Here is a 27205-nt window from a genome sequence, read left to right as displayed (position 1 = left end):
ATGTCGCGAAATTACTATACCAGACTTATATAAGGACCATTTGTGTGATATTATTTCAAAATCAGACCAAAGGTTTAGGAGAAGATGTTGTTTGAAGTTTTTTTCTATTTTTAGCTCTGGCAGCCCCTATGTGCAACCAGGCAGAACTGTTTGAACAACTTTGTTAGAGAACCACCCAAGGAACATCATGGCCAAGTTTCATCAAAATCCATTCATTAGTTTTGGAGAAGTCGTTTAAATGCAAATGTTGATGATGGACATACAACCTGACGGGCAGATGCCGGACGCCAGACACAAAATGATCATAATAACTCACCATGAGCACTTTAAAAATCCTAATGTGTTAGACAGGCATTAAGAAACTGATCTGACACATCTGGAAGCATGTCCCTTCTCTTGATTTGAATGGCAGCAGATTAATTTTGTTTTGACTTCTCCTATATATAAATATGCTCTAGAACAACTGCCTAATGCTAACTTGAATATAACTAGACCTGAAAGACAAGCTGTCAAGAATTTTCACTCCTATTACTACAATTTTTACTTGTCCTTTTCAAAGTCAATAAAAAAACAGTACATACCATAATCTTGTTCTAAACAATCAAGTGTATAGCTAATGTGGTCATAATGTAGCGAGACAAAATTTTGAGTTGCAAACAACAATATATGCTTCCTTTTTAGATCTTTAGATATCCAGCTTCTGCAAGACTCCGTTTAAAATCTGATTTACTATATTTTGGTTTAAAATAGTACTCATCATTCAGGATGTGTACTACAGTAATTTCCACTTGCCTGAAGCTGATTTCTACCCATACATTTAAGCACAGAGTAGAATTGTCGAGCCTGTAGAGCTATCACTGAATGTGATTAATACCCCCTGATATAGATTTTAAACAGGAAAATTAAATGATGTGATTATGGCCTTTGACCTAAAAATGTGACCTTGACCTTAAACATACAGGCATGGGAGGTAAACCCTGCATGTTGTATTTATAAGGTTAGCAAGTTTTATGAAAATCTTATATATACAGGTCAATATTCTGCCAGAGAATTTAAAATGTATTTTTCAGAAATAAGGTGACTTAAAATATGCAGATACAGAAAATTTTCAAAGCAATTTCACAACAATTATTATTATTATACCAGATTTATATAGCACCCTTTTCATGATAAACACGCTTTACACATAGCAAACGCAGCCACACAGGGCGCGAAATTCATCCTCTACTAGTACAGACACAGAGCGATCTGACCATAGGGACAGAGTGAGAGAAAGCCCCCAGAACAGACAAAACTTTTTAGATACAGGCGTGTCCGCCTAACTTAGCCTAGCTCTTTGCGAATAGACAGTCTGGTTCTTTAACATGCCCAGTGTATAGCACCGATAAACATAAAGCCGTCTTTCCTGGGAAGAACCAGTAAAGGCCTCTAGATAGGTGAGACACTTAAGAACATCTCCGAAATTTCCGGTGCCAGGATTCGAACCCCGGACCTCTGGATTGACAGTCAAGCCTATTACCACTAGACCACCAACCCACAATCAACTCCAATTATAAACAATTGCTCTAATATGACATTAAGACCAGAACAGGTCATGCATATTAATTGACCATACCTGTCTTGTCCTCTGTTGAATCTCCTTTGAGCTTTTTTCACTTCTTTCACTTTCTCTCTTAGGCTCTCTATCAGCATATTCTACAAAACAGACATTCATGAATATCTAACATCATAACTGGTTTTGCACGACCATATCTTTTATTCATATCTATCCACATTTAACTGAACAGAAAAGCTACAATTTTTGAATGTATTATCAATATTTATCAGTTTGATGTCCGACATGATATACTGTATAGCGGGTTAATTCCTCGGGGTTTTTTTTCTGCTAAATCTGCAGGTCTAGGTTGTCATGCAAAAATAAATTCTGCACATTTAACAGAATTTTTTGACGCAGAAATAAACTGATATTGTGCTTAATATAATGACAAGTTATCTTTATCTCACGAGTTTCTTGTCTGCTGTCAAGATATTCACACCATATTAGGCTAGCTCCTAGACTATGATACATTTTTTTTCCCATTTTTATGATTTTATGTAGTGAACTGAGCCAGTCTATATCCTATGTCCAATATCATAATTTTAACATCAGTCGTCTTAGAAAATCTCTAGAATAGACTGGCTTTTGTCTCTATGAACATAAAAAAGAATCAAAGGCCTGAAGGGCCTGAGAGTCGGCTAATGATTGATGTACTGGTAGTATAGTCTACCAGTTTCAGTTTGGTTTTAGTTTTTTTCCCCAACTGAACAGAGATTTTGTTACAATAGATGAAATGGCCATTCAATCGATGCCAAGTAAAACTTTGATTGACATTATACAAGTATTTAAACCCAATATATTTCTCTAAAATTGAAGAGTGGTTCGCAAAAATAAAAATGTTGAAAGTACAAACTACAATTTGACAGGTGACACTAAGATACTGCACATGACTATAAACATTTTTCCAGTAAACACTTGCCTCCGGCGTTACCAAAACAGGCAATTATCGGCTGGTATATATTCGCACATGATAAAATTTGAATATGAAAATTTATATATTGAAATTTTATAGCGCGGATTTCCACATACAATTTGTAACGGATGGACGAAAGAACTGTTCAGATATTTTACAGATAAGGGGCCTGGCAATAACCGTGTCACACGCTAGGTATTGTTCAATCATATTATAAGGGATGTGAATTTAAAGTATACTTACTTTTGCGTTTAAAGATATGTCAATGTTGCTGAGTGTAAATATATAGTGTCATGAATGTTTACACTGACAGGAAAATTGCGCATTCGAAACTATGAGAAGTTACTCGGACTAGCTACCAATTTCGGAAAAGATAACCAATATTAATAAATGCAGTTCTTTTTTAGTTTAAAAACCATCATTTATTCTATTTCAGACCTGTTAACCCCTTCAAAACCATGTCAGTAGTCCCCAAGTCTATGTACTTTCAATTATCCGTTTTGATTCATGTAGACAGACAGGCCCAGACTGGGCTGAAAAAATGTTTGAGCCATTTTTACGTGGTCGGTAGCAGGGTGGGTGTGGGGAGGGGTGTTACTTCCCGCTTTGAACTGCAGTCAGATTTTGAAATGGGCATTGTGACAGGTGGTAAAAGGGCAAATGTATCAAACTGTAAAGTGGCAATATGGGGGGAGGGTGTGGGAGGATACCCCCTCCTGCAAGTATGGTTTGGGGTATCACCACAAGGAAATTTTGAAAATGACCCTTGATACAGCCTTTGGTGCGATTTCTAACCGAAAATTTTATGTTTCAATTTCTAAATATTACCTAGATTCTTTTTAGTATTACAATATTCGAAGTATGAATGACTGTCACTTCATATTTTTACTTTCAGGTCATGCCTCAGCACTAGAATATAAGTCTGATATTGATTCTATGTATGTATTATAAAAATAAATTCTAGAATCATTTCTGTTACAATAATATCTATCATGTCTGTTACTTTAATGTTTAAATTTCATAACACAGCTCGATATTTACCCAAAATATTATATCCGGATATTATTACACTTTCTTTTATACTGCCAAAATCTCCAGTTTCAACAATATGTTTTACAAATTGTGATGATATGAAGACAGTTTAGCAGCAATTGGCAGTATCTGACATTGAAGCTTACGGTGAAATTATTTAAATCATTTCATAAAAAAAATGTTTTGTTTCGTCAAAGCACTCTAACATAGACGATCTACTTTCGATTTAAAAAACTACAAGAAAATACCATTTAATGTTTCGCCGATTTGTTTATTTCTCGAAAAATAAGAATTAATATCATTTTTAATATCAGTAGTAACTAAACAAACCAGTAAGAGCTTCTTCTTCCGATAATTTATCCGTTTACTGACTACAAAATTCAACCCACGCAAAGTCGTAGAAGCATTGTTATAAACAGGTCACGCGTGTTCGCCGAGAAGTGTCCAGAATGTAGTTAGGATTCATCCGCGAATTGTCTTTCGCTGGATGTTACGCAAGCTTTGTAAGTCTGCGCAATTCATAAAATGCACAGCACAATAAATTTGTTATTTGCGCAATGATTTTAAAGATTATTTTTTGAAACGGACAGGGTAACAAATGGATAATTTGGCTAATAAGTTAATATGCAGTTTTTATTTGAATTTGTGAACATCATATTTGCTATTTTGTAACAAAAGGGCATAAAATTCGTCACCATAATCATATGCGCAAATGTATTACCAAATCCCGCAGAAGCGTTATGCGTGTTTATGCTTAATGAGTTACCGCGGAAGAAAATACGTGGCTTTATTCGAGTATTGCACAATTACAAGTCATAAATATGACAGATTACATCGTATATTGGTCACAGCAAATAGAATTGACATAAATGAACTTCATTCGATCAATGAATTCTTTGAAATTAGAGACAATCCAATGGAACTACATCACTTCGCTGTGTTGTGAGGCCATTTAAGAATGAGAAATCGTGCGATAGCAAGGACTCGTCAAACGCTTGACAGCGTTTAGCCGACTCAAAAAAATCATAGAAATATCTTAATTATCAGTCTAGTGGCTAGTCTAACACCATATCTATTGTGGTTGATTGCTTTTGTTATTATATCAATCTATTTCCCATGAATGAATGAATGGTTACCATTTCAGGCATGTAATCTTTACAAGTGTTTATCACAAAACAGACTAGGTTTATGAAAATTTAAACTAATTAATGTATATTGTAATTGTTGTAACTGAATGGACTGTAAACGGACTCTGTACTTGATTTTGCATTTGTATAATTATACATTTGTATTTGTAAATAAATCGTAAATTTTGCTACCAGAAGAATTACATTTTATGAAAATGTCTTTCAAAATGAATTACAAGTACTAGATCTACAGCATTTATTTTCAATTAAGAAATAATTTATAGGAAAAGAGTGTTTTAACACTATTTATGCACGATGGGTGGTTATATGTCGGGCGTAATAATTTCACGAGGGCTGTGCCCTCGTGAAGTTATTTGAACTACGTATTACCGTCCGAGTGTATAAATAGTGTTAAAACACGCTTGTGCTATAAATTATTTCGATTCTAATATGCCCTTAATCTCAAACATTAGATAGAATATAGAAGCTCTCTTTCTTGGTCGCAACAAAAACTTAGACGACATCGCACGTAAACGTGACGTCATTCTACCGTAAGAGTGTTTTAACAGGGGCAAGCATATTAGAATTGTGGTTTTTGATCATACACGGTAATGAAATCAGTTTTAAACAGAAATCAGCTCTGCCAACTTCATTGTCATAGATTATGCACTAGATAATGCCACCAAGACATAAATGACAAGAACGATTTGCTTTTGAGACGATACTTATGATGTAGTAAATGCGGTAGCTATTTCCCACGCATAGAATGTACTTCCGGTTTATGCAAACCGCAAAAATTAATTCCTGCTTCTCTCAAAGGTCGCAGAAATAAACAAGAAGCTGCGTTCAATAAACGCTTGATGCCCCCGGTGCCATCCTTGTTGATACATAGCAACGTAAGTCCAAAACGAGGTCAAGTTCAAGGTCAAGGTCAAACTGAGGTCAGGTGATGTCTGAAGATGAGGAATGGTCACAGGTTACATCTGCATTAGTATTAAGTCATTCTAGTAAGGGGTATTGATGCTAGATGAAACGGTCCCATTTGCTTTACCAAGAGATGGCCCATATAAAGCAACATAAGTCCAAAATGACATCAAGGTCAAGGTCAAACTGAGGTCAGGTGATGTCTGAAGATGAGAAATGGTCACATGTTACATCTGCATTAGTATCAAGTCATTCTAGTATGGGGTATTGATGCTAGACGAAACGGTCCCATTTGGTTAACCAAGAGATGGCCCATATAAAGCAAACTAAGTCCAAAATGAGGTCAAGGTCAAACTGAGGTCAGGTGATGTCTGAAGATAAGGAATGGTCACAGGTTACACCTACAGTAGTATCAAGTCATTCTAGTACAGGGTATTGATGCTAGACGAAACGGTCCCATTTGGTTAACCAAGAGATGGCCCATATAAAGCAACCTAAGTCCAAAATGATGTCAAGGTCAAGGTCAAACTGAGGTCAGGTGATGTCTGAAGATGAGGAATGGTCAGAGGTTACATCTGAATTAGTATTAAGTCATTCTAGTAAGGGGTATTGATGCTAGACAAAACGGTCTCATTTGGTTAACCTCGTACTGACGGACGAACGAACCATGGATGGACAGGACAATCACTATATGCCTCCCGCATCAGTAGATGCCAGGGGTATAAAAACGCAGAAATAAACTAGGCCCATTTTAGGAGAAAAAAAACAAGAGCTGTCGGATGACAGCGCGCTCGACTATTCGAAGAATTGATTGAAGAATGGGATCAAAATATTTCCATAGATTTTCAGACTAAACAAAAAAATGGATTAAACAAACAAGAGGACCATGATGGTCATGAATCGCTCACCTCTTCCCACATGATCCAGTTTTGAGTATGACGTCGTTTTTTCTATTATTTGACATAGTGACCTAGTTTTTGAGCTCATGTGACCCAGTTTTGAACTTGACCTAGATATTATAAAGATAAAAATTCTGACCAATTTTCATGAAGATCCATTGAAAAATATGGTCTCTAGAGAGGTCACAAGGTTTTTCTATTATTTGACCTATTGACCTAGTTTTTTAAGGCACGTGACCCGGTTTCCAACTTGACCTAGATATCATCAAGGTGAACATTCTGACCAATTTTCATGAAGATCCATTCAAGGGTATGGCCTCTAGAGAGGTCACAAGGTTTTTCTATTTCAAGACCTACTGACCTAGTTTTTGATTGCAGTTGACCCAGTTTCAAACTTGACCTAGATATCATCAAGATAAACATTCAGACCAACTTTCATACAGATCCCATGAAAAATATGGCCTTTAGAGAGGTCACAACGTTCTTTCATTATTTGACCTACTGACCTACTTTTTGAAGGCATGTGACCCACTTTCAAACTTGACTTAGATATCATCAAGGTGAACATTCTGACCAATTTTTATGAATATCCATTCACAAGTATGGCCTCTAGAGAGGTCACAAGGTTTTTCTATTTTTAGACCTACTGACCTAGTTTTTGACCGCACATGACCCTGTTACGAATTTGACCTAGATATCATCAAGATGAACATTCAGACCAACTTTCATGAAGATCCATTGAAAAATATGGCCTTTAGAAAGGTCACAAGGTTTTTCTATTATTTGACCTACTGACCTAGTTTTTGACGGCACGTGACCCACTTTCAAATTTGACCTAGATATCATCAAGATGAACATTCAGACCAACTTTCATACAGATCCCATGGAAAATATGGCCTCTAGTTAGGTCACAAGGTTTCTCTATTATTTGACCTACTGACCTAGTTTTTGATGGCACGTGACCCACTTTCGAACTTGACTTAGATATCATCAAGGTGAACATTCTGACAAATTTTCATGAAGATTTCATGAAATATATGGCCTCTAGAGAGGTCACAAGGTTTTTCTATTTTTAGACCTACTGACCTAGTTTTTAACCGCACGTGACCCAGTTTCGAACTTGACCTAGATATCATCAAGATGACCATTCAGACCAACTTTCACACAGATCCCATGAAAAATATGGCCTTTAGAGAGGTCACAAGGTTTTTCTATTATTTGACCTACTGACCTAGTTTTTGATGGCACGTGACCCAGTTTCGAACTTGACCTAGATATCATCAAGGTGAACGTTCTGACCAATTTTCATGAAGATCTTGTGAAATATATGGCCTCTAGAAAGGTCACAATGATTTTCTATTTTTAGACCTACTGACCTAGTTTTTGATGGCACGTGACCCAGTTTCGAACTTGACCTAGAAATCATCAAGATGAACATTCAGACCAACTTTCATACAGATCCCATGAAAAATATGGCCTTTAAAGAGGTCACAAGGTTTTTCTATTATTTGACCTACTGACCTAGTTTTTGAAGGCACGTGACCCAGTTTCAAACTTGACCTAGATATCATTAAGGTGAACGTTCTGACCAACTTTCATAAAGATCCCATGAAAAATGTGACCTCTAGAGTGGTCACAAGCAAAAGTTTACGGACGGACGCACGCACGGACGCACGGATGGACGACGGACGACGGACACCGCGCGATCACATAAGCTCACCTTGTCACTTTGTGACAGGTGAGCTAAAAATGTTCCTGTATTTGTGGATTTCGGTTAGTCTTGCACTAAATGGCAATGTGTGACCATGATGGCAAATATGTTAAGTTATATGTTAGGCAAAACATGGACTTATATGAAAAATTTAACTAATTTCCAAGTCCAAAAAGGGCCATAATTCAGTCAAAATAGTTGAAGAGTTATGTACTGTTGCCTACAGATGGAAATCATGTTGATAAACTAGTGTTAAAAGTTTCAAAGCCACAGTTCAAATAGTTTTGACAAAACACTGACTTGTAAAAAAAAACTGAACAAATTTCAAAGTCCAAAAAGGGCCATAATTCAGTCAAAATAGTTGTCAGAGTTATGTACTCTTGCCTACAGATGGAAATCATAATGATAAACAAGTGTTTAAAGTTTAAAAGCCATATGTCAAATAGTCTTGACAAAACATGGACATATACAAAACAGAACCAATTTCCAAGTTCAAAAAGGGCCATAATTCAGCCAAAAAAGATGAGAGAGTTACGTACTCTTGCCTATTGATAGAGACTATTATACTGAACAAGATATAAAAGTTTCAAAGCCATATGTCAAACACGTTACACAAAATATAAACTGGTACGAAAAACTTAACCAAGATTTCTAAGTCAAAAGGGGCAATAATTCAGTCAAAATGCTTGATGGAGTTATGTACTCTTGCCTACAACTGGACATTGTGATGGTAAACAAGTGTTGAAAGTTTCAAAGCTTTATCTCAAAAGACTTTGTCAAAATGTGGACTGGTACGAAAAACTTAACCAAGATTTCTAAGTCAAAAAGGGGCCATAATTCAACCAAAATGCTTGATGGAGTTATGTACTCTTGCCTACAACTGGACATGGTGATGGTAAACAAGTGTTGAAAGTTTCAAAGCTTTATCTCAAGAGACTTTGTCAAAATATGAACTGGTACGAAAAACTTAACCAAGATTTCTAAGGCAAAAGGGGCCATAATTCAGTCAAAATGCTTGACAGAGTTATGTACTCTTGCCTATAACTGGACATGGTGATGGTAAACAAGTGCTGAAAGTTTCAAAGCTTTATCTCAAAAGACTTTGTCAAAATGTGGACTGGTACGAAAAACTTAACCAGGGTGTGACGCCGACGCCGTGGTGAGTAGGATAGCTCTACTTATTCTTCGAATAGTCGAGCTAAAAACCCGCAGAATTAACCCGCTATATGGTACTTGAATTGAAAGAACATAATCTCTAATTTACCATGCTTTCACCTAGAATGTAAAATCATGTTCCTGTGGTATTTTGCTGAATGTTACATCTACAAAGATGTAAAGTTTTGTCAACATTTGTATGTATAAACTTGACAAAAAATACTGCAATCCAAACATACAGCATTATAGTTAGCCCTGCTTTTGCAGTCATCTGTACTAAGGAACCATTTGTCTTAAGAAGATGTCAATTAATTTTTAAAATTGACATTTTCATTAGCTTCAACTTGTCTTCCATTGGCTAGCTATTAAACACAGGTTTGACTGCATAGCATGTCAGTCTTATTTTAAAGTTAAAGTAATGATGCTCTTCTGCTACTACATCTGCCTAGAGTAAAACCAATACAAGTCTGCTAAATGTAAACTTACATGTTCACACTGTGGACAAAACCAGTCTTCTAAAGGCACTAGTGACAGGGGTGGTGAGAGACACGACATATGATAGCTGCCATCACATTTATCACAGAGTAAAATCTGAAATACAGAACACAGGAGCCACATCTAAAAAATTCCACAAAAACTTCTAACCAGGAACAGATATGTCAAAATACACCTAAAAATTGGAGGTACCATCCATGCTGTACCACAGAAAAGTGGTCTTGGTTTTCTCCTATGGCCAAAATTAAAAAGCTTTAAAATAAGCTATTTATAGTAACACAAGAGGGCCAGATTGGCCCTATATCGCTCACCTGTTATCATTGCACTTAAGGACAAGAAGGTCAAACAAGATAAATATTCTGACCAATTTTCATGAAGATCCATTGAAAAATATGGCCTATAGAGAGATCAAAAGGTATTTCTATGTTGAGACCTAGTAACCTAGTTTTTGACCGCAATTGACCCGGTTTCAAACTTGACCTAGATATCACCAAGATGAACATTCAGACCAACTTACATAAAGATCCCATGAAAACTATGGCCTCTAGAGTGGTCACAGGATTTTTCTATCATTTGACCTACTGACCTAGTTTTGACTGCATGTGACCCTGTTTCAAACTTGATCTTAATATTATCAAGATAAACATTCTGATCAATTTTCATGCAGATCCCATGAAAAATATGGCCTCTACAGAGGTCACAAGGTTTTTCTATTATTTGACCTACTGACCTAGATTTTGACCACACGTGACCCAGTTTCAATCTTGACCTACATATCATCATGATGAACATTCTGACCAATTTTCATGCAGATCCCATGAAAAATATGGTCTCTACAGAGGTCACAAGGTTTTTCGATTATTTGACCTACTGACCTAGTTTTTGACTGCAGTTGACCCGGTTTCACAATTGACCTAGATATCATCAAGATGAACATTCAGACCAACTTTCATACAGATCCCATGAAAAATATGACCTCTAGAGAGGTCATAAGGATTTTCTATTATTTGACCTACTGACCTAGTTTTTGAATGCAGTTGACCCAGTTTCAAACTTGACCTAGATATCATCAAGATGAACATTCTGACTAATTTTCATGCAGAACCAATGAAAAATACGGCCTCTACAGAGGTTACAAGGTTTTTGCATTATTTGATCTACTGACCTAGTTTTGAACCAGACATGACCCAGTTTCAAACTTGACCTAGATATCATCAAGATGGACATTCTGACCAATTTTTATGAAGATCCCATGAAAAATATGACCTCCAGAGAGGTCACAAGGATTTTCAATTATTTGACCTACTGACCTAATGTTTGACTGCAGTTGACCCGGTTTCAAACTTGACATAGATATCATCAAGATGAACATTCTGATCAATTTTCATGCAGATCCAATGAAAAAAGGGCCTCTACTGAGGTCACCAGGTTTTTCAATTATTTGACCTTCTGATCTAGTTTTGGAGTGGACGTGACCAAGTTTCGAACTTGACGTAAATATCATCAAGATGAACATTCTGACCAATTTTCATGCAGATCCCACGAAAAATATGACCTCTAGAGAGATCACAAGGATTTTCTATTATTTGACCTACTGACCTAGTTTTTGACTGCAGTTGACCCAGTTTCAAACTTGACCTAGATATCATGAAGATGAACATTCTGATCAATTTTCATGCAGATCCAATGAAAAATACGGCCTCTACAGAGGTCACAAGGTTTTCTTTTATTTGACCTACTGACCTAGTTTTGGACCAGACGTGACCAAGTTTCAGATTTAACCTAGATATCATCAAGAGGAACATTCTGACCAATTTTCATGCAGATCCCATGAAAAATATGACCTCCAGAGAGGTCACAAGGATTTTCTATTATTTAACCTACTAACCTAGTTTTGGACCGAACGTGACCCAGTTTCGAACCTGACCTAGATATCATCAAGGTGAACATTCTGACCAATTTTCATGCAGATCCCATGAAAAATATGACCTCTCTATGACCTCCAGAGAGGTCATAAGGATTTTCTATTATTTGACCTACTGACCGACTTTTTGATGGCACATGACCCAGTTTCGAACTTGACCTAGATATCATCAAGATGAACATTCAGACCAACTTTCATGAAGATCTTGTGAAAAATATAGCCTCTAGAGAGGTCATAAGGATTTTCTATCATTTGACCTACTAACCTAGTTTTTGATGGCACGTGACCCAGTTTCGAACTTGACCTAGATATTATCAAGGTGAACATTCAGAACAACTTTCATGAAGATCTTTGAAAAAATATGGCCTCTAGAGAGGTTTTTCTATTTTTAGACCTACTGACCTAGTTTTTGATGGCAAGTGACCCAGTTTCGAACTTGACCTAGATATTATCAAGGTGAACATTCTAACTTTCATAAAGATCCCATTAAAAATGTGACCTCTAGAGTGGTCACAAGCAAAAGTTTACGCACGCATGCACGGATGGACGACGGACACTGCGCGATGACAAAAGCTCACCTTGTCACTTTGTAACAGATGAGCTAATAAAAGGGAAGTAATTCAAAAAATTTTATTGTAAGTGGACAAAAAAGGGATCTGCCAAATAAAAACAAGAGCAGTGCAATCCAAAGCAATATACACAAAGCAAAGTAATATATGACCTTTGACCCCTAAGTGTGACCTTGACCTTGAAATGAGACATCCAAAACATGCACTCTGCACATCATCTCGGTGTGGTGAACATTTGTGTCAAGTTTCTTTGAAATCCTTCAAGGGGTTCAAGAGTTACAGAGCAGACACGAAATTGTACACTGTATTATGGGTGGACATAACTTTTTAAATGTTAATTTCTTATAACAGTAATGTCAGTATATGTAAATAAAATAAAAAAATTAATTTCAACAGCTTATTTGTTCCTCTAATACTTCCCAAACAAGTATTTGGATGCAGCCAGAATCTGGGATGATAAGTATTATCAATGAACTTACAGTTGAAGGGTCCTCATTTTTATTGCACACTTTACATGGCTCCTCCACTGTTGCTTCTTCTTCAATGATTTCTTCGGTGAAATTTAACTGTCCTAATGATTCCGCATAATTAGTACCTAAATAACCAATAATCGCAATAGTTATACCTAGAATATATAAACAATTTGGTCATCAGGGAATGCTAGGTAGACTCTGTGTAGTGCTCCTTTTACATACAGTTGTTCTTGTATAAAACACGCTTCAAATTTTCATTTGCCTGCATATATTTGTGAAATTAACTACATTTTAGTGTAATAAATCGCATAGCAAGAGACATGGAAATTCCACAAAAATAGTGGGGTTTTTTTTTAAAAATAAAAAAACAACAAAACATTTTCTATTTTTAGTAACTAATCCAAAAAAGAACTTCGTACAAGTTTGCTAAGAATACATATCAATACTACAGTTATTAACTTGAAACCACCTTGCTTATGATCACAGCGAAAAAAAATCTTCTTTTTTCAGTTAATGTGACTTTAACCATGACACTATGACATCTAAATTACTTCTTAACTAAAAGAAAATTGAAAAAAAAAAGACCTGGATTTGAACCATTACTCAACCACTACTCTCAAAATTTCTGCACTCCAAAAGGTACAAATAGACAACAAAGTAGATCACTATGCAACAGCGGAATTTTCAAAGTACTGTGAAATCATTATTATTCATGGGGGATTAATTTTCGTGGATTTCGTGGTTGAGCTTAACCACGAATTTAAGTCCCAACGAACAAATTGTGCCCACAATAATTTTTAATTGTACGCAAAGTCGTCAAAAAAGACACCATAGCTGTTTGATCTGACCCGTAGTTGTATGCATGTGGTAGTACTAACCTACAGCTTTCGTGTAGTTTATGGAGGCTACATCAACGATAAACATAGGTATGTTTGGAAACAAAACCGACTATTTCTAAATGAAATGTACCCGTGGTATGTTTATGACATGCTTGTCAAACTGAAAGTAGATACTAAATATAGAAGTTTGACGTAGCGTCTCGTGCCAACCCGCACTATAATACGACTGTTCTTTGATTTTTTCGGTCTGGCTATGCAATGTGCATACACTAGCCTTATTTTTACTGACATGTAGTAAAATACTACGACTTTGGAACTATTAAATATTATAAACTAGAAAATGCTTTTGTAAAAAAGCGCATGTCTCCCCCAATGCAAAGTCCTATAGGCAAGAAGTCAATAGGGGTCAGGAGCGAAAGTCAAAGAGACACTGATGGTTGGCTGCAATAGGGATCATCTACTTTGCATGTCCAATCATCCCGCTAAATTTCAACACTCTTGGCCTAGTGGTTCTCAAGTCACTGTTCAGGCTTCTGTGACCTTGACCTTTGATCAAGTGACCTCAAAATAAACAGGGGTCATCTACTCTGCATGTCCAATCATCCTATTAAGTTTCAACATTGTAGGTCAAGTGGTTCTCAAGTTATTTCCAAAAAATGATTTTACATGAACAGGCCAACTGAGTGACCCCAAAAACAATAGGGGTCATTTACCCTGCATGAACAATCATCCTATGAAGTTTCAACATTCTGGGTCGAGAGGTTCTCAAGTTATTGACTGGAAATTGTTTTCCATGTTCAGGCCCCTGTGGCCTTGACCTTTAACAGAGTGACCCTAAAATCATTAGGGGTCATCTACTCTGCATGACCAATCATCCTATGAAGTTTCATCATTCTGGGTCAAGTGGTTCTCAAGTTACTGACCGGAAATGGTTTTCAATGTTCAGGCCCCAGTGACCTTGACCTATCACAGAGTGACCCCAAAATCGTTAGGGGTCATCTACTTTGCATGTACAATCATCCTATGAAGTTTCAACATTCTGGGTCAAGTGGTTCTCTAGTTATTGATCGGAAATGGTTTTCAATATTCAGGCCCCAGTGACCTTGACCTTTGACAGAGTGACCCCAAAATCAATAGGGGTCATCTACTCTTCATGACCAATCATCCTATGAAGTTTCAACATTCTGGGTCAAGTGGTTCTCAAGTTACTGACCGGAAATGGTTTTCAATGTTCGGGCCCCTGTGACCTTGACCTTTAATGGAGTGACCCCAAAATCGATAGGGGTCATCTACTTTGCATGTACAATCATTCTATGAAGTTTCAACATTCTGGGTCAAGTGGTTCTCAAGTTACTGACCGGAAATGGTTTTCAATGTTCAGGCCCCAGTGACCTTTACCTTTAATGGAGTGACCCCAAAATCGATAGGGGTCATCTACTTTGCATGTACAATCATCCTATGAAGTTTCAACATTCTGGGTCAAGTGGTTCTCAAGTTATTGATCGGAAATGGTTTTCCATGTTCAGGCCCCTGTGACCTTGACCTTTGACAGAGTGACCCCAAAATCAATAGGGGTCATCTACTCTTCATGACCAATCATCCTATGAAGTTTCAACATTCTGGGTCAAGTGGTTCTCAAGTTACTGACCGGAAATGGTTTTCAATGTTCGGGCCCCTGTGACCTTGACCTTTAATGGAGTGACCCCAAAATCGATAGAGGTCATCTACTTTGCATGTACAATCATTCTAAGAAGTTTCAACATTCTTGGTCATGTGGTTCTCTAGTTATTGATCGGAAATGGTTTTCCATGTTCAGGCCCCTGTGACCTTGACCTTTGATGGAGTGACCCCAAAATCAACAAGGGTCATCTACTCTTTATGACCAATCATCCTACGAAGTTTCAACATTCTGGGTCAAGTGGTTCTCTAGTTATTGATCGGAAATGGTTTTCAATGTTCGGGCCCCTGTGACCTTGACCTTTGACGGAGTGACCCCAAAAACAATAGGGGTCGTCTACTCCAGCAGCCCTACAACCCTATGAAGTTTGAAGGTTCTAGGTCAAATGGTTCTCCAGTTATTGCTCAGAAATGAAGTGTGACGTACGGACGGACAGGGCAAAAACAGTATGTCTCCTGGGGGAGACATAATTAATTTCTAGATTTACGTCCGATGCATTAATACCTATTACACGTTTTTCGGCAGGAAATAACACCTGCACAAGTTCAACAGCTTGTAATTTTAGATGCAGACGCGCATTCATTTTTCAAAAAAAAAAAACAAAAAAAAAAACATCGGACCAGTTTAATAGATTGTGTAAGGATTACTAGTACTATAGTTACACTAGTACTACGGAATAAAAACAACATTATTTAAAGCTATAACAGTTTGTTTTAATTTGCAGTACAATAACAAGTTTTTGTTTAAAACACAATCAAATGATCAATGATCAATTTTAATATTTGTTTCAATTATGAATGCTAGTTGTGCAAGGTGCTACGGTTTTCACACTTTTTTAATCGGCGCCGACTGTTCTTATTGAATATTTCACAGTTTTAAAAAGTTTTGCAAATTAGGGGTCGTATAATTATAGATAACGCAGTCGTTAACTGGCACATGATCACTCGCTAATCTCCCGCGGCGTAGATTGCAAATTCGGTAACCATGGTAGCGATGTTTGACACGGGTAGGCTTCATATGTAAGTACAGAAGTACTAGTAGATCTATTTTTGTGGAAATTATGATTTTTTGTTTTCAAAAATTGAAAATCCACGAATTTACGTCCCCACGAAACAGCCGTTTTGGCCAAAACCACGAAATTTCGTGCCGACAAAATTAAATGATTTCACAGTATGCAAATTAATTAAGTTCTGCTGAACTGAACTGAACCCAAATGATCCAATATGCAATCCCAACCTTGGTTGTTCTCTAAGCTATTGATAGGCCATGCCAAACTTTCAATACATTAATCCAAACTAGTAACTTTTTCCTCTGTGTTAACCATGTAAACTGTAGAAAAAAAATACAAGTCACAATATACAAATCCCACAATTGTTGCAGCAAGAGCCATGATAAATTTTAAGTAATAAGTTTTGTTCTATTTGAAATTATTTCTGCCACAACAAACTTGTAATTGGATTTCTGATATCTAAGCAAACAAGAGCTGTCGGAGGACAGCAACGCTCGACTATTCAACAGCCTTGTCGATTGATTGAATACGAAAGTCGAAAAAGGGGCATAATTTAAAAAAAGCAAAATAGGGTTATGGAACCTGCATAGTGCTTATCAGATCATGACAGTGGACAAGTGTGTGAAGTTTCAATCCATTCCCATTAGTGGGTACTGAGATACCAGCTTACATATAAGAATTTAACCCAAAACTCCTAAGTTTAAAAAGGGGCATAAATTTGTAAAATGCAAAGTTGAGTTATTGACCCTTTGCACTGCAAGTCACATCATGACAGTGAACAAGCATGTGAAGTTTCAATCCTTTTCCATTAGTGGATACTGAGATACCAGCTTACATACAAAAACTTAAGCAAAAATTTCTATGTTGAAAAATGGAAATAATTTTGTAAACAAGAGCTGTCTCCGTAGGATGACACATGCCCCCGATGGCACTTTGAATGAATAGTTATGGCCGATGTTAGAGTTTAGGACCTTTGACCTACGGAGCTGGGTCATGCGCGCGACACATTGTCTTACTGTGTCACACATTCATGCATAGTTATTTTAAAATCCATGCATGAATGACAAAGATATGGACCGGACATGCCCATCAATGCACTATCATGAAAAATGACCTTTAACGTCTAAGTGTGACCTTGACCTTTGAGCTATGGACCTGGGTCTTGCGCACTGCACGTCGTCTTACTGTGGTACACATTCATGCCAAGTTATTTGAAAATCCATCCATCGATGACAAAGATATGGACCGGACACGCCCATCAATGCACTATCCTTTAACATCTAAGTGTGACCTTGACCTTTGAGCTACGGACCTGGGTCTTGCGCACTGCACGTTGTCTTACTGTGGTACACATTCATGCCAAGTTATTTGAAAATCCATCCATCGATGACAAAGATATGGACCGGACACGCCCATCAATGCACTATCCTTTAACGTCTAAGTGTGACCTTGACCTTTGAGCTACGGACCTGGGTATTGCGCTCTGCACGTCGTCTTACTGTGGTACACATTCATGCAAAGTTATTTGAAAATCCATCCATCGATGACAAAGATATGGACCGGACACGAAAATTGCGGACAGACCGACAGACTGACAGACCGACAGACAGTTCAAAAACTATATGCCTCCCTTGGGGGCATAAAAAGCAAAATAGAGTTATGGGACCTGCTTTGTGCATGTCAGATCATGACAGTGAACAAGTGTGTGAATTTTTAATCCATTCCAATTAGTAAGTACTGAGATACCAGCTTACATACAAAACCTTAACCAAAAAATTCTAAGTCGAAAAAGGGGCATAATTTTGTAAAAAAGCAAAACAGAGTTATGGAACCTGTGCAATGTAAGTCAGTTTATCGCAGTAAATAAGTGTGTGAAGTTTCAATCCATTCCCACAAGTGGTTACTGAGATACCAGCTTATATACAAAACCTTAACCAAAAATTCAAGTCAAAAAAGGGGCATAATTTTGTAAAAAAGCATAATAGAGTTATGGAACCTGTGCAGTGTAAGTCAGTTTATCACAGTGAATAAGTGTGTGAAGTTTCAATCCATTCCAACAAGTGGTTGCTGAAATACCAGCTTACATACAAAAACTTAACCAAATCGGGACGCGGACGCCGACGCATGGGCGAGTCCAATAGCTCTACTATTCTATGAATAGTCGTGCTAAAAACACTTACATTTTCTTGCTGCAGCACGTTTAGCGTTTCTGCCGAGTTTAACTGGTACATTCTCCACATTACTCCCATTATCCTCCTCTTTCTCGCTGTCAGATGTTTTCAGCGACGCCCTTCTTGCTGGTAACTACATCAATCACAAACAATTATATTTAGGTATTAATGATGCAGACCTAACACAGGTTACTATATTGCAATAATTTATCTTGCTTCTTTTTTGTGTACTAAAGTGAAATTGATAGAATTTTAAACAAGAGGGTCATGATGACTCTGGATCGCTCACCTGAGTAATATGAGCTACATGTTTCAAATGTCAAACTGATGATTTTTAGAATTATTTTGTAAGATTTTCTGATGTACAATCAATTTACCCCTGGGGCAGGGCCAATTTTAACCCGAAGGTCATGATTTGAACAAAGTTTGTAGAAGTCTACTAGGCAATGTTACATATCAAATATCTAAGATCTAGGCCTTCTGGTTTATTTTATGCAAATTTATGAAGATTTTCCTATGTACAATCGAGTAACCCGTGGGGCTGGGTCAAGATTTGAACACATTTTGTAGAGGTCCACTAGGCAATGCTACATGTGAAATATCTAAGTTCTAGGCCTTCTGGTTTATTTTTAGAAATTTTAAAGATTTTTCTATGTATAACCAAATAATCAAGTTACTCCATGTGGCGGGGTCAAATATGACCCTTGAGGTCATGATCTGAACAAATTTTGCTGAAGTCTACTACCATGACTAGGTAATGCTACATGTCAAATATCTAAGATCTAGGCCTTCTGGTTAATTTTTAGAAATTTTTTGAAGATTTTCCTATGTAAAATCAAGAGACCTCGGGGTCATGATTTGAACAAATTTTGTAGAGGTCCACTAGGCAATGCTACATGTTAAATATCTAATCTCTAGGCCTTCTGGTTTATTTATTTTTTTTTATATTTTTTGAAGATTATCCTTTAGAAATCTATGTAAAATCAAGTGACTCGTAGGGCAGAGTCAATTTTCACGCCATGTACCCGGATAATCTTAACTCTGTTCAGCGACCCTAACTCAGTCCCAACATGGCAGATGTAAAGCCAACACAACTTTGTTTTCTGTGTAATTACGATGTATAAAGGAATGTTTCTGTTGTTATTTCTATCTCCATTGATCAAGTGTATATTTATTTCAAAATGCATCATGTTAAATATATCAACCCTTGTGTTTTCAGGTGGAAAAACGACAAACAAGGCAACTTTTTCAATGAAAACTTTTACAAAAAATCTTTAAAAATACTTCTATGCTTTTGATGCCTCGAGTATTTTGTTGTTTGAAAGCAAAGATATACTGCTTTATAGGCCCATTTACACTATGTTGTTAACCCACTACATGTTGACACAATACATGTTCAAATGTACTGACAGCGAGAAAAGGGATAAAAACTTAACTTTGAGTTGATAAAAACCGAACTCAGTTTACATGAGGAATGGATAAAAACCTAACTTACACGAAATTGCGTGACGGATAAACACCTAACTGACTAGTATTCTATAGAAATGAATGAGTTGACATGTACATGGTGTGATTATTGTAAACATTACTTTATAAGCGGTCATTAATTAATTTGTCATTATTTTTACAAGATGTTATATGTATGCCCACTACAGTCAAATATTTTTTCATAATTTTAATATTATGCAAATAGCAATGTTTGGAAAAATCTAGATAAACCCTCAAAAATAACTCAGTATAAAAGTAAAAATTATTATATTTATATAAGAAATTATTTAACACCACCGATGTTCGAAGTTCTGTAGTCCCCCCCCCCCCCCCCCCCCCCCCCCCAACTCCCCCTCCCTCTCTCTCTCTCACACACACACACACACTGTTTCAAAAGAATTGTGTTTGTTTCAAATCTTGTATATCGTATCTATAGTGTAAGAGATTTTTATAGAGGTGCTAATGGAATATTCTTGAAATTGTTTAAATGGGATTAGATTTATGATTGATTATAAAATATGATATTTTTCAGACAGTAAATAGGGAAGAAAAGTGTGTGTGTTGTGTGGTGTGGTGGGGTTGGGGAGTGGTGCATGGACTGACGGGACAGGGGTGTGGGTATCCTTACATTTTTCACTTGTCCACGGAACTTAAAAATCCACTTGTCCATAGTCAAATTTCACTTGCTCTGATTTGTAATATCAAACCTTCATGAAAGCGCAGATAGACTGGAGATCGAGTACTTTATTTAGGACAATGAAAAGAAAAACTTATCACAGTAACTGTGGTAAACTAGAGCTATCACTAAAGATGATGAATGTACCCCCAGCATGCACTGACACAGTACATTGCAATTTGACGCACACAAGATTGCATAATTATGTGGACTGTATGTATATAGACTGTATGTATACAGTATAGTAACAAAAAACAAAGTCCCATAACTATGCAGAATACTTATCTAAAAGAATGTAACATGCACCATGCACAACTAGGGTTGGTACTGATCACGTGTGTGAAGTTTCATTAAATTGTGTGTAAGGGTTTGGTAGATTAGGCACGCACAAGATTGCATATGCAGACTGTATGTACATAGTATGTTAACAAGAAACAAAGTCCCATAACTCTGCAATTTTTGTCGCTGAAAGAACCTAACATGCCCCATGCACAACTACTGTTGTTACTGATCACTTGTGTGAAGTTTCATTAAACTGTGTCAAGGGGATGAGGAGAGATGGTGCGCACAAGAATGTGTCTATGCATATAGTATAGTAACAAAAAAAACAAAGTCCCATAACTCTGCAAACTTTTTTTTTGAAAGAACTTAACATGCCCCATGCACAACTATTGTTGTTACTGATCACTTGTGTGAAGTTTCATTAAATTGTGTCAAGGGGATGAGGAGAGATGGTGCGCACAAGATTGTGTCTATGTATATAGTATAGTAACAAAAAAACAAAGTCCCATAACTCTGCAATTTTTTTTTCTAAATGAACCTAACATGCCCCATGCACAACTACTGTTGGTACTGATCGCTTGTGTGAAGTTTCATTAAATTGTGTCAAGGGGATGAGGAGAGATGGTGAGCACAAGATTGTGTCTATGTATATAGTATAGTAACAAAAAAACAAAGTCCCATAACTCTGCAAATTTTTTTTCTTAAAGAACCTAACATGCCCCATGCACAACTACTGACAGTGACTTATTGTCTCAGCAGTTGGAATTCTACTTACAAACTTGTCATAATACTTTTTTTAAGTTGTTTACATTTATGATGTCTTTAAATGTCCTTTTAGTTCTCTGTGTGTAACCCTTGTTTTCCTTTTCTAGTTATAGTTACAGAATGCTATATGCTGATGATGCAAATATTTTTCTTCAGCTACTTTAAGTAGTTCTTATGTTCCCTTTAGCATGTATATGATTTCTTCTTTTATGTTTTTTTAAATGCATGTTGTAAAATGTGACACTTCTTATTTTTGTGTAGTGTCAGCTAATCTTTTTATATGTTGCTTTAAATGTGCTAAATCTGTATGTGGTAAATTATTTTTTCCTTTTATTTGCTAGTATCTATGTGCTATTTTGTTTTAATGCGCTGTAACATGTATGTGATAATTTGTGATTTGTTTCTTATCTACTCAGAGCCATATGCTTTATTTGCTTTAATGTGCTTTAACATATTTGCATTTTATTACAGCTGATTTACTTATGTCGAGCTAATTTACATGTGTTTGCCGGAAAATAGCTTTAAGCTAGTGTTATATGTTTATACTTATCCGATGTTAAATAAATCTTCTTGTATCTAAATCTTCTCTGATATTTTATCATAGTCACCGAGTTACAGTGTGCGCGAGACCTAGTCAAAGAACCCATTATCTTTATCACCTCCATACACTTGAAGCAACACACAATCTAAATGATATTTTATGTTTTCTCATTTTATATCTGAAAAAGTATGCTTGTCCGCGGACACACATAATGAAAAATGCACTTGTCCGCCGGCAAAAAAAATCACGAGTCGGATAAGTTGGACATAGGAATCCCACATCCCTGCAGGAGTGGGTAGATCAAAGAACTTCGAGCAGTCAATAAAAAGGCACAGACAAACAGCCGTTTTCGTTTGGTTAGGTGTTTATCCATTCTAAGTTCGTATTTATCCAGCACTGTTTTCTATACCAGTTAGGAATTATCCGCAAATTTAAACCCACCTCATAATCAATACAATTTTTAAGCTATAAAAATCAATTTCAAACTTTGATACTGTTAAACATTGTCAAAGAGATATTTATGGAACTAATACATTTAATAAGTAAGGTCTTACTGCAATTTCTGGTACTTTAAAACAGTTAGAAACATAAAACATGTTCATTTTGAAGACTTTTTTGAGTACATTTTAATGAATTTCAGCCACATAATGTGACATTTCGATTGAAATATTTAGTACACAAAACATGTTATCAATACAGGATATTATGACTATCAAAAGTTTTAAGCTAACATTGCATATTCACATAAAAACATGAAAAAAGACAAGAAAATTAACTACATACATCGTCTTTCTGTCAGCCATGTTGGCACTGAGTTAGGGTCGCTGAACAGAGTTAGGATTATCCGGGTACATGGCGTGATTTTGACCCCGGGGTTATAATTTGAATAATTTTAGTAGAGGTCCACTAGGCAATGCTACATGTCAAATATCTAAGCTCTAGGGCTTCTGGTTTTTGAGAAGAAGATTTTTCTATGTAAAATCAAGTGACCCCTGGGACAGGGTCAATTTTGACCCTGGGGGTCATGATTTGAATAAATTTGGTAGAGGTCCACCAGGCAATGCTTCACACCAAATATCTAAGCTCTACGGCTTCTGGTTTTTGAGAAGAAGATTTTTGAAGTTTTTCCTTTTGGTTGCCATGGCAACCAGAGTTCTGCATGAAATTCAATTCTTTGAACAAATTTGAAAGGGGGCCATCCAAGGATCATTCCTGTGATGTTTGGTGTAATTATGCCCAGTGGTTTTCAAGAAGAAGATTTTTTTTTTAGAAATTCTTGACGGTCGACTGACTATGCACTACGCACGATGGACATCAAGCGGTCACAATAGCCCACCTTGTCACTTTGTGACAGGTGAGCTAAAAAAATATGTATTCTAAAATGTGTTAATATACATATATGTATTCCAAGGCAAAATTACAGACTTTTTTTATAACAAATGTTATTGGTATATACAAGTCCATGACAGAAAGTATGAAACAGTTAATTTTGAATCATGTGATAATTAAGATCAACATTAAACAAGAGGGGCATGATGGCCCTATATCGCTCACCTGTTATCATTGCACTTGAGGACAAGAAAGTCCTCAGAAAAAATATCTAAGTCCAAAGGACAGGAACAACAAAGGGCAGAAATTTAACCAAAAAGAAAAAAAATCTTACAAGGTATAGATATGTTAAAATACACCTAAAAATTGCTAATTCTGGCCCTGTCAGGGGCCGTAACTCCGGAACCCATAATGGAATCTAGCCAGTTAAAAAAAGGAACCAAGATCTTATAGTGATACAAGTTGTGTGCAAGTTTGGTTAAAACAAAATCAGAAATGTAGCTGCTACAGGGTCAAAATAGCTAATGCTGGCCCTTTCAGGGGCCATAACTCTGGAACCCATAATGGAATCTGGCCAGTTCAAGAAAGGAACCAAGATCTTATGGTGATACAAGTCGTGTGCCAGTTTGGTAAAAATCAAATTATAAATAAAGCTGCTATTGTGCAGACAAGGTCAAAACAGCTGATTTTGGCCCTTTCAGGGGCCATAACTCTGGAACCCATAACGGGACCTGGCCAATTCAAAAAATGAACCAAGATCTTATGGTGATACAAGTTGTGTGCAAGTTTGGTTAAAATAAAATCATCAATGAAACCACTATCGTGCAGACAAGAATTGTTGACGGATGGACGCATGCACGCATGGACTGACGACGGACGAATGGTGATCACAAAAGCTCACCTTGTCACTATGTGACAGGTGAGCTAATAAATCATAAATGAAACCACTATCATGCAGACAGAAATTGCTGATGGATGGACGCACAAACGGACGGACGAAATGTGATCACAAAAGCTCACCTTGTCACTATGTGACACGCGAGCTAAAAATGTCACATACAGAGGGCCAATGCTGTCAATCACCACTTGATCCAACTGGCAAATTTGCGATCAAAGTGGCTAATAAAAATCACGAGTAGTAAAACTGGAAAATTATACATATTTGTTTGTTTTAAATCTAAAACTCTGAAATTCTGAATCACTATATTAAACCCCTAACATTTCCTACCGGGGCAGACAGAAAATAGTGGGAGGAGCTACATTTTGTTACTCAGAAGCAGTAGCTAAAAATAACCATTGTAAATACAGGTAGCTTGTAGCAGACGATCTTTCAAAATACAGAAGAGCATGCAACTTACTTGCTGTTTTCAGTTGTAAATGTTATTAATCCAATTTTTATAAATATTTTCTTTAAAATCACTAGTTTTTCTTTTCTTCACAGGTACTTGATAAGTTTTGTGGGATTTCTTTTAAAGACATTGATCTATAGGAAGTAGATTCCCTATCAATGTTATCATTCCAGTCAACAAAGCAAAATTTATTCCCATTTGATATGTTGTTTCGTTTGAGAAATTATTTAATTAAATCCAAATTAATCAAGATGAATGTAACACTAGGACTGTGAAGCACAGTGTCAAGACATGAAATGAAAATTTGGCGGAATTTTTGGAGGCCTGTTTCAGTCAATGTATTATCAAGAAAGTCAAGATAATAGGCAATTAGGGAGGACTGTCAAAACAATACACATTCATGGCATCAAATTTACTGATAAGTTTGTGGCACTTTGCAACTGGACTTTCAAACTAGATTATTCCCAAATTCAATTGAATATAATGCATTGAGTGGGGAAAATGGAAAATAGTTACTGTGGAAACAGAACAGTCAGAAATTACAGTAAATAAACACTTATGTACTACATGTACTAGTTATATAACAAGTATTTATTCACTTCATGCACATAATAAGTGTAAATCATTTTCTGAGATAAACACAAAGGTGATAAAAAAGCAGGTAAACAGGTGACTGTGAATGTAGTGAATAATCTTCTGCTGCAGTATTTTTGTTGATAAACAAAGCCACGTGCATATTCTGTTTACATTTCTCTGCTCTCTTAGGTTATGACCTCTAAGCCCCTCCCGGGCAATTCAAATTTTTGACAGTTGAGATTTAAAAAAAAATCTGTAAGTATACTTTCTAGACATTTTTTGAAAAAATTAAATGCACCAATAGAAATGATACATATCAAAGTATAAATGTGCATGCTTTAAAATTTTTTCATTCAGGCGTTCTTTCAGGATTTCAAAAAACGGTTCTCTGATGTTTACCATGCATATTTTATAAAGAAACCTGCCCCAGTGCCATCTTCCTGCTTTTATATCCGGGGGTTTAATACACGGCACATTTTTTGATACTTGCATCAGATACTGGGCAAGATCTGTCTGGTAACTTTTTCTTTGCATTCATGCTGATGATAGCGTGAACAAAGGAACCTGTTTATTCTGTGTGCCAGTGCAATAACATATTATATATTTAACAAGAGGGTCATGATGACCCTGGGTCGCTTACCTGAGTAATATGAGCTACATGTTTCAAATGCCAAACTAATGATAAAATATGAAGAAAGTCAGTAGGTCACATTTATAATCCATGAAATTGTTTTACCATTTGTGTGCAAAACTGTGTATGTCATCAATATTTCAAGGCTGTATCTTAAAAAGCAAGAAAGTAGGTCATTAGGTCAAGGTCGAAATCAAATGACATCATATTAGTTGGGGTCTTTAAGTAATTATAATTGAATAGTCTCGGAAATAGGATCAGATGATTCTTTAAGTATTTTTCCTATATAACTAAGTGACCCCAGGGCAGGGTCACTTTTAACCCAGGGGCACAATTTGAACAATTTTGGTAGATGACTACTAGACAATGCATCATACAAAATATCAAAAGCCTAGGTCGTATGGTTTCTGACAAGAAGATTTTTAAAGCTTTTTCCTATATAAGTCTATATAATACTTGGGACCCTCAGGGCAGGGCTGCTTTTCACCCCAGGGGTACAACTTGAACAATTTTGGTTGAGTATCATAAGACAATAGTACAAACTAAATATCAAAGGTCTAAGAGTTGTGGTTTCAGACAAGAAGATTTTTTAACTTTTTTTCTTATTAAAATTTGTGACTCCCGGGGCTGGGCCATATTTGACCCTAGGGAGATAACTTGAAAAATCTTAGTAGAGGACCACTAGATGATGCTCCACACTAAATATCAAAGCCGAAGGCCATGTGGTTTTGTACAAGAAGATTTTTCAAAGTTTTCCCTATATAACTCTATATAAACCATGTGACCCCTGGGGCGGGGCCATATTTGACCCTAGAGGGATAATTTAAACAATCTTATTAGAGGACTACTAGATGATGCTACATACCAAATATCAAAGCCCTAGGCCATGTGGTTTTGTATAAGAAGATTTTCAAAGTTTTCCATTTATAACTCTATATAAACAATGTGACTCCTGGGGTGGGGCCATATTTGACCCTAGGGGGATAATTTGAATAATTTTGGTAGAGGACCACTAAATGATGCTACACACTAGATATCAAAGCACTAGGCCC

At 36.5% G+C, this 27205-nt stretch overlaps 1 protein-coding gene across 1 annotated transcript in view; it reads right to left on the bottom strand.

Annotated features, from left to right (window-relative positions):
- The window catches only part of LOC123554113 (remodeling and spacing factor 1-like), a 61722-nt gene that overhangs the window by 11610 nt on the left and 22907 nt on the right, over positions 1–27205 (bottom strand). The window contains exons 8-11 of the mRNA XM_053532341.1: positions 18526–18649; positions 12826–12941; positions 9845–9949; positions 1616–1695 (exon numbers count right to left, since the gene is read on the bottom strand). Coding sequence (XP_053388316.1) covers positions 1616–1695; positions 9845–9949; positions 12826–12941; positions 18526–18649 — 425 coding nt within the window. The remainder of the gene's footprint in view (positions 1–1615; positions 1696–9844; positions 9950–12825; positions 12942–18525; positions 18650–27205) is intronic.

Source organism: Mercenaria mercenaria, unplaced genomic scaffold (genome assembly GCF_021730395.1).
Source record: "Mercenaria mercenaria strain notata unplaced genomic scaffold, MADL_Memer_1 contig_1123, whole genome shotgun sequence".
Taxonomy (NCBI): domain Eukaryota; kingdom Metazoa; phylum Mollusca; class Bivalvia; order Venerida; family Veneridae; genus Mercenaria; species Mercenaria mercenaria.
This window is presented reverse-complemented; position numbering and strand designations above follow the sequence as displayed.